Raw genomic sequence first — 23,051 nt, forward strand, 5'->3', positions numbered from 1 at the left:
GCGGAACTGAGTAGGCCTCGGCGGCGGAGGCCGGAAGTGAGTTTCTCGCGAGCCGCCTGTCTCTGGTGTTGAGGGTCCGCGTGGCAGGGAAAGGAACTGGCTGCTGAGGTAAGAGCGGGACCGGTCCTCCTTGTCGGCGGGACCCAGCGCCTCTTCCCCCGCGCTGGGCTGATGCCATGTGGGCTGCGGGACTCCGCCCGTGCTGCCCCCTTCTCGGCCAGACCTGGGCTTCTGGGTTTCCGCCCCGCCCTGCCCGCTGCTGGTGCGGGGCTGCGGCTCGTCTCCCTGGGGCCGGGTGGAGCGTATTTCGGTGCCGAGTTAGTCCTGGCGTCGGGGGAGACTCCTCACCCCCGCTGGGTTCACTCTGCTGCTAACAGACCGACCGGCCCTTGGGCGCCCCTTCACAGCCACCCCCTCCGCTTCCCGCCGGCGCGGTGACCGCACGGCCTGGTCCTGGTGTTCAAAACCCGGCACTTGGTGTAGCGGCGTTTGTACTGTGCTTTAACGGGACACTGACTACTTAAAAATCACACTTCTATTTGGAAACCTTTGCTGTTGCAGGAGATGCCTAAAGCCCCATCCTATAAGCACTTACGTGAATACCTGTATGCGCTGCAGTAGCCCCACTGATTTCAGTTGACTACTCGTGTGTTAAATTGTGTCTGCATGAGTGCTTGCAGTGTTGCGGCCTAAAATTTCTATAATTGAAAGAGATTAGAAAGGAGGTGCTGTGAACCTGAGCTGTAGGTAACTTTAATAAGGCGTGTAAAAAGGTTACCTCTCCCTGTCTTTGAGTCCACCTGCCAGCTTTTGTGGTTGTACAATAATGTTTTCCTTCCTTTATGCTGTGTGGAAAACATGAGAACAGCCATACAGGGTCAGACCAAAGGCCCATCTAGCTTCAGAGGGAATGAACAACTCGTACAAACAGGGAACATGAATTCAGTGTTACTCCTGAGGGAATTCTGTGCTGAAACATTAAAAATTCTGCACACAATATTTCAAAATTCTGCATATTTTATTTGTCAAAATAACACTATAATTACAACTATTTTGGTCATTTATTTCAAAATATCTGTCAGCAGGGATGTCTGCAGCAAATCAGAGCAGAAAAAAAAATGCTGGTAATTTTTTTTTTGCAAATTGATTCCTTTACTAGGCATATTAATACAGAACTTTGTGTAATTCTTTTAAATTACAATACAGAACTATTTCCTGCACCTGTCAGAAGCATGCAAAGGAGGAGCTGAGAGATAGCAAAGGCCCCTGGGAGTGAACCTGGGTGTAGGTGAGAGGTTTTTCTTGGGGGGGATTGTTATGGTGTTGGGAAGTCTCCCCCATGTAGACCCTGACTGACCCCAAGCCTCTCCCATTCAGTCAGGCACGTCTGCTCCTGTCCCCACACCCCCCATCCCCATGGATCTCTGCAGCCACCCTCCCCCATCCACAGGCTCAATGCTGTCACCCCACTAGCTCCTGAGCTCATGCTCCAGTCTGTCCCCCTCACTAGCCATTCTGAACCTCGGTCTGTGACGCACACCCCCCGCCCAGCAGTCCTGTGTGCCCCACTCTGTCCTAACCTGGCTCTGCAGGCAGAGTGCTGTGATGAACTCTGCTCCTACAGGAATTCTGCCACACTGAGTGTAGAATTTTATATTTTCCCACATAAAATGCATTTTGCCAAATAAGTGCTGCAGTTCTGCCTTTTGCACACCAGAGGCCACTGTGGCGCTAGAACAGCCGCATGAATGTGTCAGGCTGTTCTGGTGCCACAGCGGCCTCTGGTGGGCAAAAGGTGGAACTGCTGCACTTATTACGACCTAAAAGAAAAGGAGTACTTGTGGCACCTTAGAAGCTAACCAATTTATTTGAGCATAAGCTTTCGTGAGCAACAGCTCACAGCTGTAGCTCATGAAAGCTTATGCTCAAATAAATTGGTTAGTCTCTAAGGTGCCACAAGTACTCCTTTTCTTATTACGACCTATCACTCTCACAGATCTTGGGAGACAGGCCCCCTGTCTGTGCTTACAGACAGCCCCCCAACCTGAAGCAATTACTCACCAGCAACCTCAGACATTCTTGTCAATTGCTGGAAATGGCCCACCTTGATTATCACTACAAAAGGGTTCCCCCGCTCTCCTGCTGGTAATAGCTCACCTTACCTGGTCATTCTCCATACAGCGTGTATGGTAACACCCATTGTTTCATGTTCTCTGTGTATATAGATCTTCCCACTGTATTTTCCACTGAATGCATCCGATGAAGTGAGCTGTAGCTCACGAAACCTTATGCTCAAATAAATTTGTTAGTCTCTAAGGTGCCAGAAGTCCTCCTTTTCTTTTTGCGGATACAGACTAACACGGCTGCTACTCTGAAACTAGGCAAAATGTGTTCTTTATGCGAGACAGATTAATTCTGTGTGTCTGCAGATACGCTAGAACGTGCAGGGAACAGAATGAAACTGACTTAAGCTTAAAGTGCTGTCAAGTGTAGTGAGTAAATACAACAGAACCTGAGAGATACAAACACTTCAGGAATGAAGGTTGTTCTTAACTCAGAAATGTTTGTAACTCTGAATAAAATGTTTTGGTTGTTCTTTCAAAAGTTTACAACTGACCATTGACTTAATACAGCTTTGAAACTTTACTATGCAGAAAAAAATGCTGCTTCCCTTAATTTTTTTAGTAGTTTTTTAGTAGTAGTAGTTTTTTAGTAGTTTAGTAGTTAACACAGTACTGTACTGTATTTGTATGGGTGGGGGGAGTTGTATCTCTGCTGCTGCCTGATTGCATACTTCCAGTTCCAAATGAGGCGTGTGGTTAACTGGTCAGTTTGTAACTCTGAGGTTCTACTGTAGAGAAAATGGAGAATTATTTCCCTTAGATTTCATTTATAGCAACTTGAAGGATTATTTGTAGTAACAAGCAGAAGGAAAAAAAAATTAGTGTTGCACACAATTTTACCTCAGTCTTTAATAAGTGCAGCATTATAATAGCCTTCATGACATAGGGTTTTATATGGAACATATACACAGCAGAATAGTATTTTCATCCTCATACAAATGAAAAATTGGTTGAATTAATATTACTCAAACTTTCAAAAGGAAAAAAAATATTTGGGTTGAGACCCAGCATTTAAAAAATGAGAATTTCTGGACAGCTGTGTGTCTGAAAACAGGGCTGTGAACACAATATCTGTGAACACTGCAGTAAAAATCCATTGGAGGAGGAATTTTCAATCTCAGCACTTCAGAACTAGCAACATCAGACAGCAATTCCCTGTTAGGGGAACAAAGCACATGTGCACACTCCCTCTATGCATCTAGCATCATGTTCCTGCACAGGGAACATGACACATCCACTCTGCAACCAACCATTTCTTTTGAGCCAGGCTGGGTACAAGTCAGACTCTCATCCATCCTTATGCAGTTCTGTAGATACAGAGATGAACATAGTATGAGAAACCAAATAGAACAGAGTACACATGACCTTCATCTGTTTCTTTCTCCAAGTTAAAGATGGCAGACTATGAAAATCAATCGTTGTCAGAGTCCGAGTCAGAAGAATCGGTCATCACTGACAAAGAGGTAAACTTAATGCCAAGGAGCTTGAGCAAGATTTCCCCAGTGCTGTGTGGGGAGAAGGAGTGCAGATTCCCCTGGATGAGAACACCTAACACTACACAATGAAGGGGGTTGCGGAGGAGGCATCAGTTAGAACATCAAGCTTCCCCAATTAGACTAGAAGTGTTTCACCACTGCCTACTGTGTGTGGGAGGGGTGTCAGCAGAGAAAGATCATAGAATATCAGGGTTGGAAGGGACCTCAGGAGGTCATCTAGTCCAACCCCCTGCTGAAAGCAGGGCCAATCCCCAGTTTTTGCTCCAGATCCCTAAATGGCCCCCTCAAGGATTGAACTCACAACCCTGGGTTTAGCAGGCCAATGCTTAAACCACTGAGCTATGCCTTCCCCCTGGGAGCTCTTCTCTCTCGTGGCCTGTTGTGGATAGCAGTTCACATTTTTTATCTGAGTTCTTATCCTCTATCCATCAATGTGGTGTGTGAGCCCCTGACATGTTCTGCCTTTATCCGCTCCCCTTAGTAGGCTGGCTTTCCTGATTATGGATGTGCTTATGAGTGATAAGTTCCTGCCTTGGCCCAAGTGTTCAGCCCCTGGCAAGGGACATAATCTATCTTCTCTGGACCAGTCTGTGACCAGTCTCCTTCTGTGCAGCTCCAGGCAGCATTTTCCAGGGGTGCCCTGAAGCCAGGGCTGAATGTTGTGCTTGAGGGGCACAAGAAGACTCTTAACAATGTGGTGAGTACTGTGTCTGTGTAGGCTGTGACTCTGGTGTGTGCATGCGAGTGCTTATATGGGAAGAGTTTGCTTTTGAAGGTTGGGCTTGTTCATGTGGCTACCTATAGGAATCACAGAGGTTAGTGAATTAAAAACTCTTAGAGCATTTATTCAGTTATCTCATACATCTTTGGTGGGGAACACTGCAGTGGTAAAGGCTGGGTTTGTTATGGAACTAATACTGCCATACCGATTTCCTTTTTACACTATGAAGTCCTTAAGTGAGTTGATCATGTTCTTCGCTGCTGTAATGCTGAGACACCAAGGTCGATATTACTCATTGACTTTAGCTTCCATGTAGATTACAGGATTTGTTCGTTTACGATTTCATGGCCTGTGGCAACTATCAGGTTATCTCAAGTTGTTGAAGACTCAGCTGGCCATACTGAGGTTTAGGCATTTGGGTTATGATTAAACAGTAGAAGGTTGGATAGTCAATCCATATCAGGGACCAATGGTTAGAGCCCTGCACTGATACAAAATTTGAATCTGCATCCATCTGCAAATATCGTCCGGGGATGCGCATATAAAGTGGATATTGGCAGATTTGCTGGGCTCTACCAATTGTTGCCTCCTCTCCAGGATCCTGGGAAGTAGATCCCAGCTGAGGGAGTCCAGTAAAGTAACTTTTCTTTGCCTTTTTGGGTTTTAATTTAGTGTTTGGTTCACTTCAGATTTTATAGAAAATGTTTTACCTTTGCCATAAGGCTAACCTACCAAGTTTGAAGCCATTATATGTCTCTTTTGTGACCCTTTAGGTGGGTGGATCCAAAATCAGAAACTGAGCTTCCATTAGGAGTTCATCATAACTATGGTTTGACTGCCATTACTACATAATGCAGTTCCCTAGTGCATACTTGCTGTCCCAGAACAGCATTTGACATACCAAAACACTTTCTGGAGTGGTCTTGTGGGGACACAGAACTGGTGTGTGGCAGGCACGTGTTTAGGGAATAAAATACCTTGCTGGAGGAAGATTTTTAGCTTGTGGAGAGCTTAATAATTGGGCTGGGCCCAGTTTGTTCCAAAATGCACTTGCAAAAGGTCAGTAGAATTACTGGCTGGTTGGTGTGTATGCCTGCCTGGCAGTATTAGACCACTGCTCCCAGCACTCACTCTGCACAGCTCAACGCTATCGTAGGGTATGTCTGCACTGCTGTTGGAAGGTTTGATCTAGCTAAATCAAAGCTAGCTTGAGTAATAATAGCAGTGAAGCTGCTGCAGTAGGGGCAGCTTCACGGACTTGCTCTTCCCACCCAGACCCTAGGTACATACTTGAGCAACCTCTGCCTGCGCTGCTGCAGCTTCACTCCTATTGTTACTTGAGCTAGCTTTAATCTAGCTAGATCAGGGCTAGCTCGGGTATGTCTAGACTTGTTTCAGTCACACCTCCCAGTTGCAGTGTAGTACCCGTAGAAGCACACTCATTTGCTGTCATATTAACTTTAGATTCTTTAACAGCAGTGTTATTTTTGCGTGCCCAAGAGTGTACTGGGTACTTTCCACAATCTAAGATCAAGGTTGCTGTTGCATGAAAGAGTGGGAAGCAAGGAAGGAACAAAATTATAAGATCACACAATCACTCGTTTAAATCATGGACCTGATCTAGTGTTTGACCCTGCCTCATTTCCCTTTCTCGGGGTTCTCAAACTACACCCAGATTCTTGAGTCAAACACCCCTTCTTGAGGTCTGGTTTATTAAAACATCATCACAGTTAAATGTCAGGTTAAGTCAAAACAAGTCTGTCGCAACTCTGCAGTTTTTTCCTCCAAAACTCCATTCATGCTGCCTGGCATTTCCTCAAGCTGCTTCTTAAGGCTTTTCATCTCCTGCTCCTCATTGCAGGTAGCCTTTGCATTTAGCTGGTATGGAGCGCTCCTTCTCTGGTCCTCTTTGACCCTACCTCTCCACAGGAATCTTGCTGCTCTCTTAAATTGAGTTCAGCAGACAGTCTTATCTGCCTCAAAGGCCATCACCTGGGGAGGCAGCTAACAAGTCAAGGGTGGGGTTGAGCCCAACTCCCTTAAAGGGGCAGCCCATCCTAATATGGAGATACAGAATTGCTAGCCTTCAGAAGACAAACTTGTTTTGTGTCTTGCTGTTAATAGAACTGTCCTTCTTTTTCTAGGATGGCTTGAAGCAATGTTTGTGTGAATTCAAGCAGCACCTAGCCTGGGTGGAAAGGCTGGATGTGACCTTGGGTCAGGCACCAAACGTCATGAGTCCAACCTCATATCACACACCTGACAAAGCCACCGTCGACCCTGAGGATGACTTCCAGCGAGAGATGAGCTTGTGAGAGGGGGCCCCAGAGTCATTCCACACACACAACCTAGTGTTGCATCACTATCACATCTTGCCATGCTCTGCACGCCATCAGTGTCGTGCCTTCCACCCACATGCCGATGTCACATCACTTTCGATCCTTAATGCATATACATGTGTAACAACTCGACACCCGTGTGTCATGCTGCTATAAACCCTCAAAATATATTCCAGAATAGAACAAGACATCTTGAAGCTTGAAATCCTTCCCTGTTTTGGATTCTGAGATTTTGTGCTTTACCCTCTTTTGGCAGGCCTGGATTATAAAACGATCAATCATGAGAAAATACAGTTTAGTAATATAAACCTTGTTTTTTACTTAAAGCACAATTTTTTAAGAGTCTATTTTATATTCAGATAATTTAAATCTTGGGTAGATTTAAAAAAACTTTGAATTTAAGTATGAAATAAGTGTTGAATTTTCTTGTCAAGAAAATTCTTTTTTTTTATTAAATTCAAATATATTAAGTTCTCTTTAGAGAACTGCTTCCTTACAAAATCTAAACTTCAAGGGGAAAAAAATATATTAACGCATATCAGGCTGTATTTTGTGTGGAAGGCACTCAGGTACTTTAGTAATGGTTGGCAGTAGAAAATCCTAAAATTGGTGGGGGTTTTTTTTTGTATCTGTGACCTCCTACCCAGAGGTCTTGAGGTGGTCTCTATTTTCACGTGGGATATTATCTCGTTGAAACAAATGCAATGAAATCCTTCAGACTGTCTTAATTTCCAGGACACGAGAAAATCATGGGCACTGCAATTTTTTTTGTACATGGTGGTATTCTGTACATTCTAAACCTATATTAAACTTGCCAAGATAGTTGCACAATGTAAACAAATTGCTGCCCTGTTAAACCAGTCTTGTAGAAAACTGTCTCCAATGAAATAGCAGGAGCTGCAAAGGTGGTAACTAATTTCCATGCCTAATTAAACAGATCATTTCTTTTAAAAATACCTGTAGCACACCACTAAGGTTCCAAAGTGAAAATGGAAGTTCCTGTAGCATCTTGGTGTCATTGCAATTCTGCCTATTTTATGGTTTGCATTTTACAGTACAATTTGTAAAATTGTAAACTACATGTTAACCAGAAAAACAGGAATAGAAATACAACATGAGCTATGTGTCTCGGTTAATGTTGTTGGCACCTTAATTCCTGGGCTCTTTGCATTTTTAATGTTGCTCTGATATAGTTTTGGGATTTTATGTAAATTGTATTTATCTTGCATCAAATAGCTAATATGAACAGAGTTCCTGATGTCCATGCCCAGTGTGCTTTAGACCTTACTGTTAACTTTAACTTGCTGTCCCATTGTTTTCCCAGTTACCGTCAGGCCCAGGCAGCAGTGCTAAAGGCCCTGCCTTGGCTACATCACCAAAAAGTCCCCACAAGAAGGCCAGATGATTACTTTGCAGAGATGGCCAAATCTGACCAACAGATGCAGAAGGTATTAAACTTGGATTGGCATTGGATGTCTTTTCTTCCCTCAGATTCCTGAGTGTAGATTTTAGACTACGTAAAGCACAGACTTTAGGATTGAACAATGATACATCAGTGAAACATGGTCAGACTTGAGAAGTCTGTCAGCACATATGGAATCCAGACTAGTGATCTACTCTGCCTTCAAGAGTGCCCTGTAATAGATGCTTCAGAGGAGGGTGCAAAAAAACACATATAATGGACAATTTTGAAATAGTCTGCTCTCAGGGGAATTGTAAAATGAAATAGAAATGATTATAGTAGGGAATTGGGAGTCAGGAGTGAATTGGATACATCACATATTTTAATCCAGAGTCTGTTAGGTTCATATTACAGAATTTGTTTTTTATAATATTAAAAACACAGGACTTTTTCCTAATGTTCTCATGACCTGACAGAATCTTGCTGAAGCCCTGACCATTATCCCCAAGGAATTATGGCTTGTTGTGAAGCACTTCACTGTGAAACGAGTTTTTCTTACTGTTAGGTTGTCTTTGGAAGAGCAGAGGTTTATTCTTATGCTTCAGTTGTTACCTCCACATATTGCAGAACTTTCCAGTAAGAATTTCTCTAATCTTTGGATTGATTGTATAATTGCATTCTTACTTAAAGTCCAGTAAAAGCTTTTAATTGTTTGGGGGCGAGGAGGAAGGGGAAAGATTGAATTCTGTGGCAGGGAGAGGCCAGTGATTTCACTAACATTATCCAAGATTCAGGTCCCTTCTAGGGGAACTGCTCAATCTCGTCTATAAATCCAAAAGGATTGGCCAAAAGTGATAGCTTTGTCTCAATCTGTTCAGTAAGAGCTTGTTCTGTTGAGGCTGCACTTGATCTCTGTACATGCCATTAATCTTCTGGCCAAATCTGGGCTGAAGAAAACCAGAAGGCCAGGAGTTTCTGCAGTGAGCATTCCCAAACTTGAGTTATCTGACCCTATTAGAGAGAGGAAGCTGTATCTAAAAATCACTACATGCAATAGAGAATGTGGCACTGGGTCTGGGCAGCAGCTTTAGGAGGACCTTAGGGATTTAATAAATATAGACTACGTTTAGTGCATAGTGTAAAGATTTACAACATGTTTTATTTTTATACCTGAGTAATGGCCCTACCCATATGGCTTATCCATCTCACGGTTCGCATAGCCACATCTTCCTTTGCATAACAAGAACATTTATTTCGTTTCCTAATAAGATTCGACACAAGCTCAAGAGTAAACAGGCAGCAATGGAGAAGTCTGAGAAAGCAAAACAGCTTCGTGCATTGAGAAAATATGGCAAAAAGGTGAGGAGGTGGAGAAAGTTATTGGGCAAGAAGGAAACCCATCGGTGGCAAGACCCTGGAGCCTGTGGGTGGTGATCCCAGATATTGTTTGGGAACCCAGAGAGTGAAACCTCTTGGACAGCATTTCCAGCTGTTGTTTGGGGACACTGCGAAGGAGGGCCTTGAACATGACCCTGTTTGGCCAGTTTACTATGCCTGTTTGGGGGTGTGGAGGGGGAAAATATAAAGACAGTGGCGCCCCTTGGGAGCGTTTGTAGTACAGTAGGGAGAAAAACCCATATCTCTTGTTACAGGTACAAACAGAGGTTCTGCAGAAGAGGCAAAAGGAAAAAGCAACTGTGCTGAATGCAATCAAGAAATACCAGAAAGGTGAAGTCATCAGTCTCACCTCAAGAGAGTGCTGAGGGAGCAGGAAAAGGACAGTGAGATAAGAGCACTGCAGCATGTGGGGTGTCATTAGCCAAAACTGGAGAGGAGTGAGTTGGAAAAGGGCATTGCTGAACAGAGAGATACACAGAGCAGCAGTAGTGGCAGCACAAAGACTCTTAAATAGGCAGTGCCTAGTGGGCGATAAAACTGCCATTGACTAATGCTGTAGCTCTTACATTGGAAATTCTTCTGTCTGATTCAATGGTAGCAGCTCCACAAATGTTCTGCTCTTGCAGGTCTCTCTGACAAGCTGGATTTCCTGGATGGGGAGCAGCCACCACCACATCAAGGGAAGAAGGAAGGAGATGGTGGTCAACGAATAAAGAAAGGGTGAGATGGGGAAGTTGGAGGCATTGCAGCTGGAGCCAATATATCCCCATCTGAGTCTACAAAGCTATTTTTCAGGATAGTACCAGGCCCAAGCTATCCCCGAGATGGCAGCAGATAATTCCCAGCTCTTAATGCTAATGTTCAATCTTATGCACCTCAGAGAGGTGTTGCTGCTCATAGTATACACTTGCAGAAAGGAAAAGTTGGTTATAAACAAGGTGGGGCAGAGAGTGGAGTGTCTTAAATATTTTTGACAGGTTTCAGAGTAGCAGCCGTGTTAGTCTGTATCCGCAAAAAGAAAAGGAGTACTTGTGGCACCTTAGAGACCAACCAATTTATTTGAGCATAAGCTTTCGTGAGCTACAGCTCACTTCATCAGATGCATTCAGTGGAAAATACAGTGGGGAGATTTATGTACACAGAGAACATGAAACAATGGGTGTTATCATACACACTGTAAGGAGAGCGATCACTTAAGATGATATAATACCAGCAGGAGAGCAGGGCGGAGGGGAGGAAAACCTTTTGTAGTGATGATCAAGATGGGCCATTTCCAGCAGTTGACAAGAACGTCTGAGGAACAGTGGGGTGGGGGGGAATAGACATGGGGAAATAGTTTTACTTTGTGTAATGACCCATCCACTCCCAGTCTCTATTCAAGCCTAAGTTAATTGTATCCAGTTTGAAAATTAATTCCAATTCACCAGTCTCTCGTTGGAGTCTGTTTTTGAAGTTTTGTTGTTGAAGAATTGCCGCTTTTAGGTCTGTAATCGAGTGACCAGAGAGATTGAAGTGTTCTCCGACTGGTTTATGAATGTTATAATTCTTGACATCTGATTTGTGTCCATTTATTCTTTTATGTAGAGACTGTCCAGTTTGACCAATGTACATGGCAGAGGGGCATTGCTGGCACATGATGGCATATATCACATTGGTAGATGAGCAGGTGAACGAGCCTCTGATAGTGTGGCTGATGTGATTAGGCCCTATGATGGTGTCCCCTGAATAGATATGTGGACACAGTTGGCAACTGGCTTTGTTGCAAGGGTAGGTTCCTGGGTTAGTGGTTCTGTTGTGTGGTACGTGGTTGCTGGTGAGTATTTGCTTCAGGTTGGGGGGCTGTCTGTAAGTAAGGACTTGCCTTTCTCCCAAGATCTGTGAGAGTGATGGGTCGTCCTTCAGGATAGGCTGTAGATCCTTGATGATGCGTTGGAGAGGTTTTAATTGGGAGCTGAAGGTGATGGCTAGTGGCATTCTGTTATTTTCTTTGTTGGGCCTGTCCTGTAGTAGGTGACTTCTGGGAACTCTTCTGGCTCTGTCAGTCTGTTTCTTCACTTCAGCAGGTGGGTATTGTAGTTGTAAGAATGCTTGATAGAGATCTTGTAGGTGTTTGTCTCTGTCTGAGGGGTTGGAGCAAATGTGGTTGTATCGTAGAGCTTGGCTGTAGACAATGGATCGTGTGGTGTGATCTGGGTGAAAGCTGGAGGCATGAAGGTAGGAATAGGGGTCAGTAGGTTTCCGGTATAGGGTGGTGTTTATGTGACCATCGCTTATTAGCACCGTAGTGTCCAGGAAGTGGATCTCTTGCGTGGACTGGTCCAGGCTGAGGTTGATGATGGGATGGAAATTGTTGAAATCATGGTGGAATTCCTCAAGGGCTTCTTTTCCATGGGTCCAGATGATGAAGTTGTCATCAATATAGCGCAAGTAGAGTAGGGGCATTAGGGGATGAGAGCTGAGGAAGCGTTGTTCTAAGTCAGCCATAAAAATGTTGGCACACTGTGGGGCCATGCGGGTACCCATAGCAGTGCCACTGGTTTGAAGGTATACATTGTCCCCAAATGTGAAATAGTTATGGGTGAGGACAAAGTCACAAAGTTCAGCCACCAGGTTTGCCGTGACATTATCGGGGATACTGTTCCTGATGGTTTGTAGTCCATCTTTGTGTGGAATGTTGGTGTAGAGGGCTTCTGCATCCATAGTGGTGTTTTCAGGAAGATCACTGATGAATTGTAGTTTCCTCAGGAAGTCAGTGGTGTCTCAAAGATAGCTGGGAGTGCTGGTCACGTAGGGTCTGAGGAGGGAGTCTACATAGCCAGACAATCCTGCTGTCAGGGTGCCAATGCCTGAGATGATGGGGTGTCCAGGATTTCCAGGTTTATGGATCTTGGGTAGCAGATAGAATACCCCAGGTCGGGGTTTGCAGGAGTGTGTCTGTGCGGATTTGTTCTTGTGCTTTTTCAGGGAGTTTCTTGAGCAAATGCTGTAGTTTATTTTGGTAACTCTCAGTGGGATCAGAGGGTAATGGCTTGTAGAAAGTGGTGTTGGAGAGCTGCCTAGCAGCCTCTTGTTCATATTCCGACCTATTCATGATGACGAAGCACCTCCTTTGTCAGCCTTTTTGATTATGATGTCAGAGTTGTTTCTGAGGCTGTGGATGGCATTGTGTTTTGCACGGCTGAGGTTATGGGGCAAATGATGCTGCTTTTCCACAATTTCAGCCCGTGCACATTGGCGGCCATCTCCAGTGAGAGGGAGACAAATGGGTCTTTTTGACAGCCGGAAATAAATCTGATGGAATCTAGCGTGACATGAGCATCACCTAGGAGGAGCTGGATGGGAGCTTCCCACATCGCGCACGTGCTTTCAAGCGAGCTCACTGAGGGAGGGTGGTGGGAACCTAGCAGAGATGACTGGTTGTTTCTGTTTCAGACCAAACGCAAAGCGACGTTACAAGAATCAGAAGTTTGGCTTTGGTGGGAAGAAGAAAGGCTCAAAATGGAACACACGGGAGAGTCACAATGACGTATCCAGCTTCCGGGCTAGCGTGGCCCACAACAAGGGCCCTGGGAAAGCAGGGAAAAAAGGTTCCAATGTGAGTGAGAAGTGTGTCCTACACATTACCAACCCTGTGCATTAGTGGGAGATGGGCCCTGGCCACAGAGGGAAGAGCTATATGTGTGTTAGGAGTGGCACATGACCTCTGTGTCTAGGGGGCTATGGGCTGCGTATTTGGAGACCAAGACTAACTAGGTGGTGGGCAAGGCTGAGCAGGTTGGTTTGATATGAACGGGGGAAAGCAAGTTCCATGCCAAAGGGAATGCTTTGCAGGTGAGTGAGAAAATACCATGTTTATCCCTACCAGTGTCCTGAACCCCTGCATCAGAAAAACTGAAAGGTGAGCATCATTGCTCTGACAAGGCCCCTTCTTTCCCATGCTATAAGGCCAGAAGCAGGGGGTGGGGCTCAAAACCAGAGATCTAAATTCTTCATTCTCTTTTTACAGAAGAGACCGGGCAAAAAGATGAGGCAGAAAATGAAGAGTCGAACCTGATAAGGATTGAGTGGATGGACCCTGCTCCCCAGTGGTTTTGGTTTAGTTTCTATGTCTGTATGAATTGCAGGTGGTGGTCCTCCTGACACTGCAGTCTTCAGGCAGTTCTAACTGCTGTAGACCAAGCTGGATGGTGCCATTTGGTGCAAATGGTTGCAGTGGAAGTGCATATACAGTCACTAATTAATTCCTTTGTACTGTTAATTTTCCTCCAAGATTTTTTTCTGCTTCTCAAACCTTGGGCCTGGCATATGTGAACTTATTAAATAGTTTGGACAGAGCTCATTTGGTTCTCCTATCTTCAGTGTTGTGTTGAGGGAGGGACCTGAAATCTGTCCCTCATTGTGACTGGGATTGGAGGATCCCCATGGCTCTTTCCACAGCTGCCTTTGGTAAAAGTGGGGAATTTAGCCTCCAGGTCAGACTTGTTAAATACTGGCTTTGCTACAGTCACAAGCCTGGAGCCTGTCAAAAAGATAAAGCCTTTTGCAGGTTTTTAGTACATCCACTTGGATGAGAACAGTAAGAGACAAAAGCAGAACTTTCATATGGGTTTATTTCTGTAACAGCTGTCAGCTTCCAGGAGGTATGGCCCAGCTAGGGCGTCCTCCTCCCTTGCTTAGAAATCTACAGGGCTACCCATGGCAATGAAGAGATGGCAACGTTGTTTAGAAACTCTAACACCACACAACTCTGCCTAGCACAGCAATGTTGCTACTACCACCCTACTACATGTTCTCACTCTGCTCCTTCAGGCGCCACATGGCAGCCATGTACTTGGTGATCTCACTGTTCCGACATGGGAAGTACAGTCTGCGGTCAGTGCGGTCCACACTAGTCTGTGGAAGAGAAAATGGTCAAAGTGTGAGGAGTGTCTCCAGGAGATGTTCTCTTTGAGATCAAAGATGCAGGGAGTCAGTTGCTGCAATTCACTGCTGCATGACTGGATGACTATATGATTGATAAGGTAACTGAATCTCATATTTCACATTATTGGCTGATCGCCACTAAGGTAAAAGTAATACGATTTACCATACTGGCCATTGGTCCATCATATCTTCACTGTTGGATTACTACTGTACCCAGGTGCTCATATAAAGGAAACTTCATTTGTCTTTTGGTAACTGTACTTCTAAAGTGGTTTTGTAAAAATGGTCCTGAGAGTTCCTAGGTTTGTCTCTAACTCCAATTTAGATGTGTTCAATTCTAGATGTAATTTCTTTCCCCTTGCCCATTGCTGCTAGTCCTGCAACCTCAATCAACCACCTGAAAGTCACGCTGGGGCTCTTTCTAGCTCAGGCATTGTCACCAGTGACTCTGACTCACCCGAAACACACCATAGCATTAACATTTCTGGAGCTGGTACTAGTTAACAATTGTTTGATGCAGGAATGAGATCCCTCACCCCTTAGCTGTGTTTGTTGCCGAGCTAATGGTATAAAGGATAAAAACATGTCACTAAAGCCATCAGGAATGTGTGGAGGTCTGTGGAGTAAAGACTAAACTTTTTTCTTTTTTGTGGCTGGTTGGAAGTACATTACCAATCAAGCCAGGAGTCAGTAGCAAGAAGGGATGAGTTGCACAGGGATGCAGGTTAGAGGTCAGCGTTTCTGTTGGCAGGGAGGCAGTGCAAGTCATGACTTGCTCTATATAAATCTCTGCAGGCAGAAATTGTTTCCCCTTGGTGCACTGTACACCTTGTTACCCCCTTAGTGATAGCCTGTTTGCAGGTGTTATCCATCTAGGAACTAGCTAATTTTTGAAAGACTAAAGCACTCTACCCTACCCCATTGACTGCCTATCTGCTCTTTTTTCCCCTCTGAGTAGAAGGAGCGCTAAGAAATTGACCTATGGCAATCCTGTTTCTATTTTGAAACAAATACAATTATATCAGTTCTATGTTCCCTCAACTAAGTGGTTTCCAAGAAATTTACCAGAATTCTTCAGGCACTCTTGCTTTAGTGGAACCTCAGAAATCTCTGCTGGATCAGTCATGATTACTACTATCATTTGTCAGACGTTTTTAATAAATCCTTGTGTCACAAAATTTACATCTCTTCTCCAAGTATTTCCATGTTGATTCCTTATCATAAATCAGACTATATTTTCTGACTGGGATACACCTCCAGTTTATTAGTAGTTTCATGATTCTTTCTTCCCACTTACCTAAAGGATACAGTCATACCACATTTACCTACAAACATTTGTAGCCTTATCTCCCATTAAATGTCACTTCATTAGTTGTTGCTCTTCAGTGAACTCCCGCCAACTTTATTAGCATCTGATACTTACGTTAGCAGAACTGAATGCAAATATTCTGGGTATGGTTGCAGCAGATTGAGAGAGGGGGACTATCACTTCACCTCTGTACTCTGCAGTGCCTATGCCAGTTGGGCCATACGCGTGGGCTCTGTGCGTGTTTTGGGGTGGAGCACTCGGGGGGGGAAAAATACTGGGTGCTCAGCATCCACCGGCAGCCCTGTGGACCAGCTCCTTCCCTGTCCTCCCAGTGATTCCTGCCCATGGCGATCAGCTGTTCAGCAGCATGCAGGAGGCGCTTAGGGGGGTGGAGCCTGAGGTGGAGCAGGGGTTGAGCGCCCCCCGCCACCCCGAACTCGGAAAGTTGGCGCCTCTGAGTTGGACTGTATACTCCATCATATTCTACTAAAAATTAATGTTCAATTTGCTACCCACTACCACCTCAGCTCTTTCCCAACCATTCCTGTTTCCCAGGATGTTCTGTTCCATTGGTTATATTTGTTTCAAGTTTGTTCTGGGTTTATTCCTCAACCAGAGAAATGAGTTCAAAGGCTTACACTGAGCTGCTCCTTTTTATACTCTAGATCAGTGATTCTTAACCTGGGGTGCAAGACATACCAGATTTTTTTAGAGGGTAAATCATCGAAAACACAAATTAAGCACAGGCACATAAGTACAACTACTTTGTTTCATCAAACCTATGTATTTATTAACATACATTTTTTAACAATTATTTAATATCCAAACAAAAAATATATCTAGGTTTAAAGAACTGATGTACTTCAATGATTTTTGATAAGGGGTGCAAGAACATACGATTTTTGATAAAGGGTGCAGGCTGCAGTAAAGATTAAGAACCACTGCTCTGGATAAAGCGTTTCGGGATTCTACTCACCAAGGGAGTATTGTTCCAGCCAATTTCCTGGCTCTCTGTCTGTGGCTCTGTGTATTTCTTGGTTGGCTCCAGTGCAGCATGGTGAATAAGATTCAGAAACTTGGCTGTTGGATTGTGGGGGGGGAAACAGGAATGGGGAGAGGGCAGTATTTTAAACCAGAATAAAGGAACTAGATCAAATAATTAAGTGTTATGACACAAGGGAAGATTTGAACCTTATCCTGAGGAGCTCATACTCTAAAAGAAATAGATGAGGCCAACAGTGAAGTCAGCTCTCTGTTTCTGCGCTTCTGTGAATGACCCTGTGAGGTGTCATGGTATATCTACTGTTTTTGACAAACATACCCATACATCTTGCTAATTCTGTCATCCTTGTCTCCTGTACAACAGCCCCCTATCCTCACTCAGTCTGCTGCCAGCTACCCCTCCCTATCCTGCCAATTGACATTGCTTAAGTTACTTATTTGTAACCTGGTCCCTTACTATTCCAGTTCTTATTTCCTGATCTGTGACTTCAGGAAACCAGTTCCTACTTCTATTAACTTTTGTCTGTTTGTAAACTTACAGACCCCGTATGCCAGTGTCTTTTTTTTCCCCAGGCTGCTCTCACTCTGTGTAAAGGCATGTGCATAGAGAGTTCTAGAATCATAGAAATGTGGGGCTGGAAGGGACCTCAAGAGGTCATCAGGGCTGGCCTCCTGGAGATGGCAATAGTGAGTGAAAAGTGCAAAACTCACCTTTAACTAAAGTGAGGCTTAATTCTTCTCTCAAAAAATATGACCGGATGACTAGTGAAGTTACCATAGACGACAAAGGAGAAAGGATGCAGATCGGGATAAGTAAAGAACATGTCAGAGATCTTCTGATTAATATGAATGAATTAAAGTCAGCAAGGCCTGATGCTGTTCACCCCAGGCTGCTGAAGGCATTAGCTGAAGAAATCTCAGAGCTGCTTGCAATAATATTTGCAAACTCATTGATGACAGGAGAAGTCCTGGAAGACTTGAGAAAGGCTAACGTAGTTTTAATCTTCAAAAGGGGAAAAAGGAGGATCCAGGGAACTACAGACCAGTCAGCTTGACCTTGATCCCTGGAAACCTACTAGAGCAATGTATAAAACATTCAATTTGTGAATACCTGGAGGATGAAGGGGTAGCATCCAGCATGGATTTACTAAGAACAAATCATGGCAAACCAGCTTGATTTGCTTCTTTGACAGGGTAACTGATTTGGTGGATGGGGGAATGCGGTGGACATAATATACTTAGACTTTAGCAAGGCTTTTAACACAGTCCCACGTGACATTCTGTTAAGTAAGCTGGAGAAATGGGGGCTTGGCGGAACTACCATAAAGTGGATACATAATTGGCAAAGCAACCACAAACAGAGTATCAATGAAATTTTTAGATTGGAAGGAGGTCACAGGCATCTGTTCTGGGTCCAGTGTTATTTAACATCTTTATTAATGAACTGGAGGTAGGAATAGAGAGCACTGGTGAGAATGATCTGGGAGTTGTGGTGGATCACAGCCTCAACATGAGTCGTCAATGCAATGCTGTTGTAGTTTTAGATTGCATTTGCTTTTTTTGCATTAACAGACGCAAAGCATGCAAGTCACAGGAGGTGGTAGTAATGCTTTATTTGGCACTGGTTAGGCCTCAGCTGGAGTACTATGGCCAATTTTGGTCACCAATGTATAGAAAGAAGGTAGAGAAACTGGAAAGGATTCAGAGGCGATTGACAAAGATGATCAAAAGGATGGAATGCAAGCCATATGAGCAAAGGCTGAAGGACCTGGGAGTGTTTAGTTTGGAAAAGAGGAGATTAAGGGGCAACATGTCAGGGTTCCCTCCCCACTCTGAACTCTAGGGTACAGATGAGGGGACCTGCATGAAAGACGCCCTAAGCTTATTTCTACCAGCTTAGGTTAAAAACTTCCCCAAGGTACAAATCCTTCCTTGTCTTTGGATGAGTACTGCTACCACCACCAAGTGAGTTAGACAAAGATTCAAGAAAAGGACCCACTTGGAGTTTGTTTCCCCAAAATATTCCCCCCAAACTCCTTCACCCCCTTTCCTGGGGAGGCTTGAGAATAATCTACCAACCAGATAGGTAAACGAGGTGAGCACAAACCAGACCCTTGGGTTTTTAGGACACTAAAAACCAATCAGATTCTTAAACAGAACTTTATTATAAAGGAAAAAAAAAAGTAAAAGAAGCACCTCTGTAAATCAAGATGGAAGGTAATTTTACAAGGTAATAAGACTTAACGCAGAGGATTCCTCCCTAGGCAAAACGTCAAAGTTACAAAAAACAGGGATAAACCTCCCTCTTAGCACAGGGAAAATTCACAAGCTAAAACAAAAGATAATCTAATGCATTCCTTGCTATTACATCTAATATTACAGCAATAGTAAGTATCAGTTCAGTAGGAGCTACATTACTTGCTTGGTCTGTCTCGGAGAGAACACGCACAGAGCACAAAAACAAAGCCTCCCCCCCAGATTTGAAAGTATCTTCTTTCCCTATTGATCCTTCTGGTCAGGTGCCAACTAAGTTAATTGAAGGGCTTTTATATTATTGCATACATAAAGGTTGTTACCCTTCCCTTTATATTTATGACACAACATGATAGCAGTCTTCAAATACTTGAAACGGTGCCATAAAAAAGAGAGAGAAAAGTTATTCTGTTTTGCCACAGAGGGCAGGACAAGAAGCAATGGGCTCAAATTAGGGCTGTCAAACAATTAAAAAATTAATCATGATTAATCGCAAGATTAAAAAATTGATCAGTTTTTATTGCATCGTTTAAATAAATGATATTCTATTAATAGTTTGGATGTTTTCTACATTTTCAAATATATTGATTTCAGTTACAACATAGAATAAAGTATACAGGGCTCACTATATTTTATTACAAATAGTTGTACTGTAAAGATAAAAGATCGTATTTTTCAATTCACCTCCTGCAAGTACTGTAGTGCAATCTCTTTATCGTGAAAGTGAAACTTACAAATGTTTTAAAAAAAAAATCTACATAACTGCACTAAAAAATAAAGCAATGTAAAACTTTAGCGCCTACAAGTCCATTCAGTCCTAAGTCCTATTCACTCCCTAAGACTAATAAGTTTGTTCACATTTACAGGGAATAATGCTGCCCACCTCTTATTTACAATGTCACCTGAAAGTGTGAACAAGCGTTTGCATAGCACTGTTGTAGCTCGCGTTGCAAGGTATTTACATGCCAGATATGCTAAACATTTGTATGCCCTTTCATGCTTCAACCACCCTTCCAGAGAACATGCTTCCATGCATGACTGTCATTAAAAAAAGTGTGTTTTTAATTAAATTTGTGACTGAACTCCTTGAGGGAGAATTATGTCTCCTGCTCCATCGTTTTACCCGCATTCTGCCATTTGGTCTCGGATGACAACCAAGCATATGTTGTTCAATTTAAGAACAATCACTGCAGATCTGACAAAATGCAAAGAAGGTACCAATATGAGATTTCTAAAGATAGCTACAGCACTGGACCCAAGGTTTAAGAATCTGAAGTGCCTTCCAAAATCTGAGAGGGACGAGGTGTGGAACATGCTGTCAGAAGACTTAAAAAAGCAACACTCTGATGTAGAAACTACAGAACCACCAAAAAAAGAAAATGAGCCTTCTGCTTGGTGGCATCTGACTCAGATGATGAAAATGAATATGAGTCAGTCTGGACTGCTTTGGACCGTTATTGAGCAGAATCTGTCATCAGCATGAAAGCATGTCCCCTGAAATGGAGGTCGAAGCATGAATGTTTAGCATATCTGGCATGTAAATACCTTGCAACCCTGATGGAATTGGCATCGTTAGCACTACAAAAAGTAAAGGAGTACTTGTGGCACCTTAGAGACTAACCAATTTATTTGAGCATAAGCTTTCGTGAGCTACAGCTCACTTCATCGGATGCATACTGTGGAAACTGCATGCATCCGATGAAGTGAGCTGTAGCTCACGAAAGCTTATGCTCAAATAAATTGGTTAGTCTCTAAGGTGCCACAAGTACTCCTTTTCTTTTTGCGAATACAGACTAACACGGCTGTTACTCTGAAACTACAAAAAGTAATTTTTACTCTGACATTCACACCTTCTTGTCAACTGTTGGGAATGGGACACATCCACCCTGATTGAATCATTGACCCCCCCCCCCCACTTGGTAAGGCAAGTCTCATCTTTTCTTGTGCTGTATATTTATGCCTGCCTACTGTAATTTTCACTCCATACATCTGAAGAAGTGGGTCATAGCCTATGAAACTTATGCTCTAATAAATTTGTTAGTCTTTAAGGTGCCACAAGACTCCTCATTGTTTTTACGAAGAAAAGTGTGTTAGTGCTTAACGGCCAAAGTCTTTCAAATGAAAATGAATCCACTGAATTTGCTTTGGAAAAATCCAGTGTGGATAGCTTAAAGGAGGCTTCTTTGTTAACTGATACTGGAAGTGAACAGTTTGTGTCTCAAGTTCAAAAGAGAGGCTGGAATCCTGGCTTTACACAGCAGAGCAACCTTGTAAATAAACCCATAGACACTTTGGATATATCTTGTCATCTCTTAGAGCAGGTCTACACTACAGCGGGGATCGACACTCTGAGACTGATCCACCGGCACTAGATTTAGCACAGAGGTGGGCAAACTATGGCCTGTGGGCCACATCCGGCCCACAGGACCCTCCTGCCCGGCCCCTGAGCTCCTGGCCTGGAAGGCTAGCCCCTGGCCCCTCCCCTGCTATTCCCCTCCCCCACAGCCTCAGCTCTCTGTGCCACCAGCGCAATGCACTGGGCGACGGGGATGCAAGCTCTTGCTGGGCTATGCAGCTGAAGAGCTGCAGCCCAACCCCGCACTCTGGGCTGCGCGGTGGTGTGGCTGGCTCCAGCCAGGCAGCACAGCCGCCTGTCCTGGTGCTCTGTAGCGCCACCAGCCACCGGTGCTCCAGGCAGCGCAGTAAGGAGGCAGGGAGCAGGGGGGGTTGGATAGAGGGCAGGGGAGTTTGGAATGCTGGTCAGGGGGCAGGGGTGTGGATAGGGGGTGGGGTGGTCAAAGGCCAAGGAACAGGGGGGTTGATTGGGGGTAGGGCCCCAGGGGGGCAGTCAGGAAAGAGACGGGGGGTTGGATGGGGCAGTCAGGGGCAGGGGTTCAGCCTCCCCTAATCAGCTCTCCATACAATTTCGGAAACTTGATGTGGCCCTCAGGCCAAAAAGTTTGCCTGCCCCTGATTTAGCGGGTCTAGTAAAGACCTGCCAAATTGACAGCAGATCACTCTCCAGTCAACCTCTGTACTCCACCCTTGACGAGAAGAGTAAGAATCATAGAATATCAGGGTTGGAAGGGACCTCAGGAGGTCATCTAGTCCAACCCCCTGCTCAAAGCAGGACCAATCCCCAACTAAATCATCCCAGCCAGGGCTTTGTCAAGCCTGACCTTAAAAATATCTAAGGAAGGAGTAAGGTAAGTTGACAGGAGATTTTTTTTCCAGTCAACCCCCTATGTTATTCATGTAGCTGTAGTTGTGTAGCGTAGGTCAATTTACCGTGGTACTGTAGACATAGCCTAAGTAAGCTCTGATGTATCTAATGCCTCATGAATGCAGAAATTGGTAGTTGAAAAGCAGAACTGCAATTCAGACATGATGATAGAAAACAATTATGTTTCTTTAAGGTGTGGTGTTCATGCAAACTACCTAGCTGACGAGGGAGGAAGAAAGTTGCCCACAGCTGCTGCCAGTAAGAACATAGCCAGCCAGACCATAGATTTTGGTATAACAGAAATTTCAAATTTCAACCCTCTAAATAGAGGAAAGGAGGAAAGCAAGTTAACCCTTGAAAAGCAAAATGCCCTTACAGACTTGCCTAACTCATCTCTAAAATACTAAAGTCCTGAGGATGTGGTTAAACTACAAGTCTATGTTAAGGAAAACCCTGAGGTAAAGAAAGAGCTACAAAGGTTCAAAAGGGGGTATTGAACAAACTGTCCTAAGAAACGGTCAATCTAAACAAAAGGCTTGGCATGACAAAAATAATTGTGATTGTACAATTTGAGATAGATTTGTTGTTAATATTAATGCTAACGTTAACTCTGTAACTAGTTCATGGCTGATGCCAAAAACTGTAAAAATGTCTGTGTATGACTGATGGGAAAAATCCTCAAAACATACTGGAAATGTACATTATGATTATAATGTTTTGGTCAATAAGAACACACTTTGTATTAGCCTACTAATGTTGAGGTTTCACAGGTAGTGCCTATACACAATCCTAAAATGTTCCACAGCAGAAAAACCATTACAAGTTTGGACTGCTGTGCAAGAAAGGAAACTGCGGTACAACA

The 23,051-nt window shown here is 43.9% G+C and overlaps 2 protein-coding genes across 2 annotated transcripts in view; one reads left to right on the forward strand and one right to left on the reverse strand.

Annotated features, from left to right (window-relative positions):
- Positions 1 to 15,559, forward strand: EBNA1BP2 (EBNA1 binding protein 2). Its single transcript, XM_074961964.1, has 11 exons — positions 1 to 108; positions 1,207 to 1,288; positions 3,512 to 3,586; positions 4,233 to 4,316; positions 6,485 to 6,651; positions 8,004 to 8,127; positions 9,351 to 9,440; positions 9,734 to 9,809; positions 10,106 to 10,199; positions 12,912 to 13,074; positions 13,486 to 15,559. Exons 3-11 carry the CDS (start codon positions 3,518 to 3,520, stop codon positions 13,531 to 13,533), a joined length of 915 nt encoding a protein of 304 aa, XP_074818065.1. The 5' UTR covers positions 1 to 108; positions 1,207 to 1,288; positions 3,512 to 3,517; the 3' UTR covers positions 13,534 to 15,559.
- CFAP144 (cilia and flagella associated protein 144) overlaps positions 14,120 to 23,051 on the reverse strand; it is a 16,550-nt gene continuing 7,618 nt past the window's right edge. The window contains exons 3-4 of the mRNA XM_074961966.1: positions 16,688 to 16,791; positions 14,120 to 14,372 (exon numbers count right to left, since the gene is read on the reverse strand). Of these exons, the coding sequence (XP_074818067.1) occupies positions 14,262 to 14,372; positions 16,688 to 16,791 (215 nt within the window). The 3' untranslated portion in view covers positions 14,120 to 14,261. The remainder of the gene's footprint in view (positions 14,373 to 16,687; positions 16,792 to 23,051) is intronic.

Source organism: Natator depressus, chromosome 8 (genome assembly GCF_965152275.1).
Source record: "Natator depressus isolate rNatDep1 chromosome 8, rNatDep2.hap1, whole genome shotgun sequence".
Taxonomy (NCBI): domain Eukaryota; kingdom Metazoa; phylum Chordata; order Testudines; family Cheloniidae; genus Natator; species Natator depressus.